The 9,141-nt window shown below is 42.8% G+C and overlaps 1 protein-coding gene and 1 non-coding gene across 5 annotated transcripts in view; both read left to right on the top strand.

The window, feature by feature from the left end:
• The first annotated feature begins 1,633 nt into the window (after window positions 1-1,633).
• Window positions 1,634-1,716, top strand: trnal-cag (transfer RNA leucine (anticodon CAG)). Its single transcript has one exon. It is a non-coding gene; the product is annotated as a tRNA-Leu (tRNA).
• Window positions 1,717-3,750: 2,034 nt separating this feature from the next.
• The window catches only part of shtn2 (shootin 2), an 8,280-nt gene continuing 2,889 nt past the window's right edge, over window positions 3,751-9,141 (top strand). Inside the window, exons 1-10 of one of the 4 annotated variants that reach the window (XM_031850626.1) lie at window positions 3,751-3,889; window positions 4,525-4,574; window positions 4,725-4,785; window positions 4,969-5,063; window positions 5,411-5,594; window positions 5,721-5,818; window positions 5,900-5,981; window positions 6,523-6,617; window positions 8,733-8,873; window positions 8,967-9,120. In XM_031850626.1, the coding sequence (XP_031706486.1) occupies window positions 3,856-3,889; window positions 4,525-4,574; window positions 4,725-4,785; window positions 4,969-5,063; window positions 5,411-5,594; window positions 5,721-5,818; window positions 5,900-5,981; window positions 6,523-6,617; window positions 8,733-8,873; window positions 8,967-9,120 (994 nt within the window). In that variant the 5' untranslated portion in view covers window positions 3,751-3,855. Of the gene's footprint in view, window positions 3,890-4,524; window positions 4,575-4,724; window positions 4,786-4,968; window positions 5,064-5,410; window positions 5,595-5,720; window positions 5,982-6,522; window positions 6,618-8,732; window positions 9,121-9,141 lie in introns of all 4 variants that reach the window. The other 3 variants (XM_031850624.1, XM_031850625.1, XM_031850623.1) reach the window with 3 other exon arrangements.

Below are 9,141 nucleotides of genomic sequence, written 5' to 3'. Positions count from 1 at the left end.
TGATATCCCTCTGTTTTCGAGGTTTGTTTGGACAAATCCAAATGGCTCGGACACGTTTTTTAATATGATAGAGAAGGGAGAAAAAGTGTGAGATAGAAAAAGAGTGGATGGAGCTGTGTTTTTTGTGTTTCCAGCGTTCAGTGGAGTCACCGGGAGGCCGTCAGTGTCTGCGAGGCTCTTCTGTCACAGCGCATCCCGTCTCCGTCCTCCAATGCATCCATCCTCCCTCCCTCCTCTCTTGCCAGCATCCACTCTGGATTCTCAGAAACACGGATCCTGTCTGTCACCATTCTGCTAACAAACAAAAAACACCACACCCGCCTCTCTTCTGACGCCCCGACCAAGGCCTCGTCTTATGCAAAGGTCGAGACCTCTTGTTGACCCCAGCTTGGCCTTTGCAGGTTAGCTTCTCTGTCAGCTGCAGCTGTGGTCCTGCTAAAAGCCCGGATAATCCAATCACACAGTCATTAGTGCTGAGCACGCCAGAGCCGGAGCAGGTGAGCGTGTGTTTGTTTGTGTGAGTGTCTGTGTGTGTGTGTGTCTCTCTCTCATAATCTTTTACTGGATTTTTTGCTGTTGTTGCTCATTTTACACGTGCAGATTTTAGCAGATAATCACAAGCATCAAACAACCAGATGCTGCTGTCCTGTCGTAAACCTAAACCCGACGTTGCAGCTTCATTAAACCGCTGTTTAGTTTTGGATCCACGTGGGTATGTGTGTGCAAGCAGATGTGTGCATGCAGATGAGGGAGGGAGGGGTTGCCAGGTTTGAGATTTTCAGCATGAAAGGCATGCGTGGCGTCTGAGCCAATCACGGAGAAGACTAGCTGCTGGGGTTCTAGCTGCAGGGAGTTTTTTAGATGGTCCAGCAGAGTTTATGAGGACTGTCACGGTCTCCATGAAGAAAAAAACTTCTTTACAAGAATAATAGTTTCAGTAGGATGGTGCCCATGATTTTATTTTATTTTATTTTTTGTAATTTATTCATGCTGTCCTGTCTGTCTGTTACCATCTAATATGTCTTTTTATTTGTGTTTCTCAAACATCAATTGATCATGTGGGAAAATGTTGATTAGACTGTAAATAGTGTCTGAAGTGCAAAATAAACTGGTAGGTATTCTGATGAGGCATCCCATAAAACTTTATACTATCCATCTTGGACTCCTAACAGTGAAACACAGACCACGAACACACACTAGACACACACAGACGTTCATTATACAGTTCATTTATTAATCATACATTTGTTTTTAATTCAAGCGGAGACCAAAAGATACCAAGTTACATTTTTTTAGAAAGATATTCATGAAATGCTGGAGAACACATTTCAATTATTTGATGCAGCCATAATAACACGGAGTGCTGGGTTTGGCTTCTGTTGAGGGGTTACAGTTTTCAGGAAGCGTGCACGCGATCTTGTTTATCTACTTTTTCACGCTGTCAAATTATCATAAAGTTGAACTTTCACCCTGAACTTGTAGATATTTATGTTGGGGGCAGAACCGCAGCAGCTAAACAATCATAGTGACGTTTACCTCAAACATAGTTGGAGCGAAAACGACTTATATCAAACGATAATTCACCCGGGACTATGTTATGTTTAAGTAAACATGTAATTAAGATGATGTTCATGTCAGGATGGCCGAGCGGTCTAAGGCGCTTCGTTCAGGTCGCAGTCTCCCCTGGAGGCGTGGGTTCGAATCCCACTTCTGACAGAATCCTTTTGTGACGCACCTCGTTGTAAACACATAATAACGACTATCGAATAAATAAATACATCATCAGTTATGTGAGACACGCTGTTGACACATTGTTTGTCAGTACATGCTTCTCCCTCATCTCAGTCGAATTGTGAGTTTTTTATTATCTGAGACTTTTATTTTGAAGAAATACGTTTATGACTGTAACGTGATTGTTGCAGCCTAATATATATTATAAATATTATAAGATATCAGATACTTTTTTTAGTCAACAGTCAGGAATAATATTCTGGTGAGAAATGCTGTATTTTTAATTTTTTTTTAACAATGTGTCCTAAACCATATGTTCATACACTGCTTATAAATGCTAAATAGCAGGACTTACACAATAAAGTGTTACCAATAGTTTTAAATTATAGGGTTTGAACTCCCAACAGGTTGCTAAAAAAAGCCCCAGAAAAAATACTGAGGAAATTACCTCAGTGTTGGTCTCCATATACATTTAGGCTAATTTCATTTACATTTACATTTTATTAAAGAAAATTATAAAATATATTGAATAAAAAGCCTGTCATACTGTAAGAAAAAATAGCACCTTCTAGGAAAAATGACTACAGAAAATACTACATTTCTCAATAGGATTTAAAAAAAGCCAGTTTTAATGAGGAGTTTTCAGACAATGTCGCCCGCTGCAAGAAACACCAGACAACGGCTAATCTTAAGTGACAATTTCACCTTTATTAACATGGTGAAGAATCATTAGTAAAGGTCGGGGTGACAGGCTGGAGGAGGTTTGGGTGCTCAGGTGGTGCCTGTAAAGAGAGCAACACACTGAGAGAGGAAAGACTCATTAAATTACAAGGACGTCACTGGCGTGAAACCCAGCAGTGTTTCATGCTTCAGCTTAACAGGCGGCCCATGAGCATGTTGCAGGTGAATTAAAAGCAAACATCTGAATGGGGTGTTTTGATTATTTTAGATTAGACATATTTTCACCAGGAATGAATAGACAGAGACAATAGAGTTATTGTCCCGTCTTTGTGTATTCAAATTTACATTTAAAGTTTCAAACGAGGCTATTCAAGGTGTTTCAACACAATGTTTAATGAATATTTTATTTTATTTTATAGAGCTAACATCAAGCACCCTGTGCACATTGATGTTGATTCATGACTTGTTTCTTCACTGCAATGAGCATGCATGGCACTTTTATTTGGAGTCAAAACACCCACATATACAGTCCTGTTGCTTTAAATACTCAGAGAGCCAAATGTGTGTTAATCCACAGCTGAAAATAGTCCCTGACAAATGCACCAATTGCTTCTGTTGGATAAAAAAAACGACAGTGACCAGCTGCGTTAGAAAAAATTAGCCTGTTTTAAAAATATAAAATACACATGTGAGCTGTTTTTACAGATTTACATATTTAATAGGAACTGAGTGACAGACTGGTCTTTCCATGGGATGTGTAGACACTTAGAATAATATGGAATAACCTTATCCTTTAAGATACTGTACTCCATCTGACCTCCAACCCCCCCACTCCCTTTATTTAAATTATTCATAGTGGAGAAATGTGTGTCATCAGCATCATCACTGTCACCTCCCGAATTATCGCCCTGAACTTGGTTCCCATGGCAGGTCTGATTCAGAGGTCATGAAGTCTTAGCACGGATGCTAATAGAGGAATAGAAGCAGCTTCTCCTTTGCTCCGGCTGCTTGAGTGACATTGATCTTGTAGTAGAGAGACAGTGTCGTCCCATAGAGACCACATGCATGGACAGAGGCTACATTTTCCTCTTTTCACTGCATGCAAAAGGGGGGGAAAGTTCAAACAGCTCGTATTATGAATATTTATGTTGAAATAACATCTTTTTAGTAATCAAACATACATAAAAAACTTGTTTATTAGGGTATGAATCCATATTAGTAATGATTAAGTTGGCCTTTTGGCCAGTGTACGGAAAAAGTTCCTCTTTTTCAATTTCGAGGCGGTGGGGGAGGGTTTAAGTAGTGATTCCCACTTGCTTCCTAAATAGCAAGCCGACTGCCACTCAGACAGAAAGCAGGTTTTCGTTTGTGCTTGAATGTGAAGCTTAATTTCTTATTTTTATACCGAGGAGCTAAAAGCTTGATAACTGTGCAGACGGCGGGATGTGGGCACAAGGTGAGGACAGAGCAGCAGCAGGTAAGACTTGATGATGTGGATGTAAACTGGTGCTGAGGTTTTATTTTAGTCACATGATGAGCTTAACGGTTTCAATAAGAATTCACGGTATCGTATTAAGTCATGTTATTTATTGTGGACTTGTGGAGTAAGATTATAAAGGGGTTTTATTTCTTAAATGTTGGCGGTTCGGTGTATGAAAAAGTTCAAAATTACCTTTCATGAACAATAAAATGCTTCCATTTCGTGCAGCTGTTCATTCAATAAAAGCTAGTTTTTTTAAATGGTGGATGTTGTCATCAGCTGGGTTAGCTTAGCTTAGCACAAAGACTGGAAACAGGGGGAAACAGCTAGCCTGGCTCTGTCCTAGCACCTCTAAAGCTCACAAATGAACACGTTTATATCTAATTTGTTTAATCCGCACGGAAACAGTGGATAGTGTAAACTTTTGAGTTGGGGGCTACAGAAAGTGAAACGTGTTTTTATGATCCTTCTGTGATTTCACTTCCTGTATTGCTCCTCCTCAGGCGGCCTCTGTAGTTCCTCTTGCAGTCAGACAGGATGTGAGGATCTTTGATTTTTACGCCTCCCAGCTGAGCGTCTTTCCTTCTCTGATGCCACCGGCCCTTTTGATAAAGATCTTCTTGTCCCCACAGAGTCTGACGGAGAGACGGGTTTCTCTTCCGAAGATGAGGGAGACATTCAGGTATCACTGTTAGTGACGGGCAGCAAATGATGACTTTAATTAAAGCTGCTGTCTAATGTACAAAAAAGTGGATAAAATCAAACATCAATTTGTTGTCATCTCTTTCTCCTGTTTTGCTTGTCTGTTTGTTTGTTGACGTTTTATTGTAAGTGTGAGATCCTGGAAATTCAGAGGGATGAAGCCAACCAGAGACTGTCCGAACTAGAGGAAGGTGAGAATCATGTGTTTCTTTATTTTACCTTCCTGTCCACATTCAGCATACTATCCCAGAATGCATCACACTCTAATTCACATCTGTAGGCAGTATGACATAAAAAAGGCGTCTGGTTGATTCTGTGCAATTTAAGTCAGACGTCTCCTTGCTCTGTAACAACTCGTCTCCTTTTATTTCTAGTCTCCAATCAGCTCTTGAAAGAGATAAATGTACTGGAGATGCAGTTCCAGATTGAGCGCTCCTGCAGGGAGAGTGCTGAGGCGCTGGCTGTCAAAGTATGTCTTTTTACTCTTGGTCCTTTTCTCTCCTATGTCCTTTCCTTTCCTTAATGTTTCCTTTTCATTCCTTTACTTTCCTGTCCTTTCCTTTGCTTTTCTTTTCTACATTCCTCTCCTTTTTGTTTTCTTTTGTGTTGTTTCCTTTCCTTCCCTTCCCTATGTTGCCTTTTCATTGCTTTACTTCCTTTCTTTTCCTCATCATGACAACGGGAAGAGGCTGAAGTGAGAAGCAGCGTCACGTACTGTAAAATGATGTAATCTAACCTGAGTCATTTTCATACCAGTACTTTAAAAATACACATAACACAAACCTCCAGACTCACCATTATCTCCTCTGTTGATAGGTGAGCAAAGAGAACAAAGTGCTGAAGCGGACGAGCCAGATGGTGATGCCGCTCATCCCCGAGCTGCCTGAAAACTTGGCTGCCGTGACCTTTGAGCTAGAGGCGGACTCTGCGGTTAACTGTGATGAGGTGGACGACTGCGGCGAAGAGACGCTGCTGATGGAGAATCAAGCTCTGATCGCAGGTTAGACAGAATTCAAAACTAGAAGTCAAACTGGGATAACTGGCTTATTGTTGTGTGTCCAAATATTCTGTGTTTCTGTGTGTGTGTGTGTGTGTGTGTGTGTGTGTGTGTGTGTGTGTGTGTCAGAGCTGCAGGCGTCAGTGGACGGTCTGCTGGCTGAGAAGCTGCAGCTGGAGCAACAAGTGGAGGATCTGACCAGAGAGCAGGTCCAACTTAGAGAGCAGGTACATCAGTGTGTGTGCGCGTGTGTGTGTGTGTGTGTGTGTGTGTGTACCTGGAGTCTTATCACAGACTTTTTCTCTCAGCTTGCTCTGGAGGTCGAGGAGAAAGAGGCCCTCCTGTGGAAAATGAGCAAACAGAACAAGTCCATGAATAAAATCAAACGCGGTGAGTCCTCATTCAATTTGGACTGCAGCTAATACATATTTTCATCATTAATCTAACAATATTCTTTTTCCAAATAGCAACAAGTAAATACTTATTTATTCTAAAATGTCAGAAATAGTGAAAAATGTTCCTTTATCCCCACTTATTGATTTGTCCCGCCTACAGTCCAAAAGGATCCTTTTAACGTTAGATTTGGTTCTATCTGCTGCAGGTTTTGAGATATCTGTCTCTGAGATTTCTGCTGCCACCCCAAAACAACATTTGTGTCTGGAATGTTATTTTGCAGAAAAAAGCAGGCTCATAATTAAAAGACTTGAATGAGCAAATAAATGGCATTTTTTTGCTTCATGAGTCACATAACGTGATTAATTGGGTGTCATATTTGATTCATTTTTCTTCAGATTGACTAATTTATTAAGAAATTAAGCATTTCAGTCCATTTCATTTTCATGTTTTAATCAAAAACATCATGAATGCCATTGAATATACCTGTGTGTGTGTGTGTGTGTGTGTGTGTGTGTGTGTGTGTGTGCGTGCACAGTCTCCCAGCTTGTCACAGAGGAGTTCACAGAAATGTCTCAGAAGCTGGAGCTGGAGCTGGGCCTCCGGCAGCACGCTGAAGTCTTCGCCCACCAGGTGTGAGCGTGTGGCATTCCCGTGTGTGTGTGTGTGTGTGTGTGTGTGTGTGTGTGTGTGTGTGTTTTCTGCAATGCACAAAACATTTTGTCATACATTCACACCTATAGACACTGAGGGTGACAGGTCGTGCCACAGGAAGGGAACATGAGTGTTAGAGCGTTGACCTTCAGGCGGCTACGGTGAACAGACGGACATTCGGACAGGGGGGAAGGGAGACACACACACACACACACACACACACACACACACACACACCTCCACTGTCAGATGATGTGGCGGGACAGGAGAAGGGGGTCTCCATTCTCTGTTTTCACACCGATGACACTTTGGTCACATCCAGGCTCTCTGTGTGGGGCAAAGCGTTCACACACACAAGACAAAAGCGGACACACACTCGTATACAAGCTGTAAAAACACAGATTCACTTAAAATCCAAATACCCAAACACACACACAAACACCCCCACACACAGCACCGTTTTTTGCTGCCCCAGCTGCGCCTATAATGAAGGCCTTTTCTTTCAAAAACCGTCTCTCTGTTCCCTTCCCTTCCCATTTAGCCCCTCCCTTCCCCGTAATTAGTGGTCATCACTGCCGCTGAAGGAGAATAGTGGTCTTTAAGCACAACCTGTCTTTGCCTGACACCTTTATATTTTGCCGAGCATATAGCAATTGTCGCCTTTGTGCGCAGCGTCCTCCATTTACCGGACAGCCTCACAATGGGCCGCCTCGCAGGGGTCCTTACCTGTGAAAAGGACCCCCAACTGTTCACACAATCCCCCCCCCCCCCCCCCTTTTTCTCAATTCATGTTAAAAGACCCCCCTGTGCTGAATGCCTCCTGTATGCGCTACTATTTGTCTGTTTTCATGTGTTTTGAAAACACCAACCATTCACACCTCTCCTCTGTGATGCATGGTGGTATAATGATGCAGGGCCTCAAAACAGGAAACAATTTGGAGGGGGGTTGTTTTGTGTCTGCGTCTTTGTCTGCTTGTGTAGCCGTGTCTGGTTGTAGCTGTGTGTTTGTGTGTATGAAATAATTGTGCTAATTGCTGTGTGAAAATTGCTCTCTGCTGAAGGGGAGATCCGAGATTAGAGCGGTGTGCTTTGCAGCGCGGGGCCTCGTGCTGCCATGTGCTGAAACAGAGCTCACTAAACCTCGCTGCTTCAGTCTGTCCTTAAAAAAACAAAAACACAGAAATGAAAACTGATATTTTTTTTTCCCCCCTCACACTTCCTGTTCTCTGATCCTGCTCTCATAAAGTGTCCATTCAACAGTGAATCCAATATGAATTCATTGAGATCCTTTCCCTCCTTTTGTATTGTTTCTTACAACTACACACTCAGATTACACAGGAGAGGCTTTTAGGGCTCATTCTGATATTTTTCCCAGGAGCCAATATATTCACAATGTGCCAGTTTCTGGTAACAAAATAATAATTAAAAAATGAAACCTCTTTTATTGGTCCAATTTTCATGCGCATCTCTTATTGTCGGCCTTCTATCGCTGGTATTTAATACGCTCCTGAGCTGCTTTAATGTCCTCTTTGAATACGTTTTGAATTGTGTGTTTGTGTTGCGTTGTGGCAGTGTGTCTTTCATATGTGCTCTGCTGTGACTTGATGTGCAGGCCTTTGTGGATTAATAATGTTATCTAATCCAACCTAACTGATCAACATGTTTATCTGTATATACATTAGCAACATCACGTGAGCTCATCCAGAAGAGCAAAATGTTGCTTTGCATCACTCTGATCATTTATTAGCTCTAAATGAACTGTAGCTGGTGTATTTATTTGTCACACCGTACAGGAAAGAATCAGATTTCCTCAGTGCATCAAGGCAAAGCTTGACATTTTTGAGTTTTGCATTGTGCGCTTTGTTTCTATTCTTCCATGCAGCTGATGAGGAAGTCATTGCTCGGTGACACACCGGTTTGAAAACACTCTCTGCATTGTGACAACCTCCTGGGGGAGAAAATTAACAACCAGCTATTCAGATCTCACTTTGTCCCCCCCCCCCCCTCTGATTGTGGCTCATTGCCATCCACGGATTTTTCCATTTTCCATGTGCTCATGATGTCAGAAGGTGAATTAGTTGTTTGTCTCGTCAGATGTTTGCAGCCCGCGGCGAGAGCGAGACGCTGCCGCAGAGCTCGGAGACCGGCCTGCAGCTGCGGCTGCAGCAGGCGCTGGAGCAGATCTCCAACATCAGCCTGGCCCTGTGTGATATACAGCGCTGCTACCAGGACCAGGTGTGTGTGGACGGTATAGATAAAAGCCAGAGCGAAAGGGTCTATTTATGTTCTTCATCATGCACCCTGTTTCTTTCATCCCATGTCTTTCAGGTAAGACGGAGTCAGAGCGCCGTGGACCAGAGCGCCGTCCTCTCTGAGCTGCAGAACCTGAGGGAACAGCTGGAGGGGAGCGAGGAGGAGAAGAAGGCCTTGGAGACGCAGCTGTGTGGAGCTAACGGCTGCGTCGTGCAGCTCCAGGAGGAAGGTAGCGAGGGGGGGGGGGGGG

This window comes from Anarrhichthys ocellatus, unplaced genomic scaffold (genome assembly GCF_004355925.1).
Source record: "Anarrhichthys ocellatus isolate YVR2014 unplaced genomic scaffold, GSC_Weel_1.0 scaffold11, whole genome shotgun sequence".
Lineage (NCBI taxonomy): Eukaryota > Metazoa > Chordata > Actinopteri > Perciformes > Anarhichadidae > Anarrhichthys > Anarrhichthys ocellatus.
Note: the sequence above shows the minus strand (reverse complement) of the source record. Positions and strands in the feature narration are given on the sequence as shown.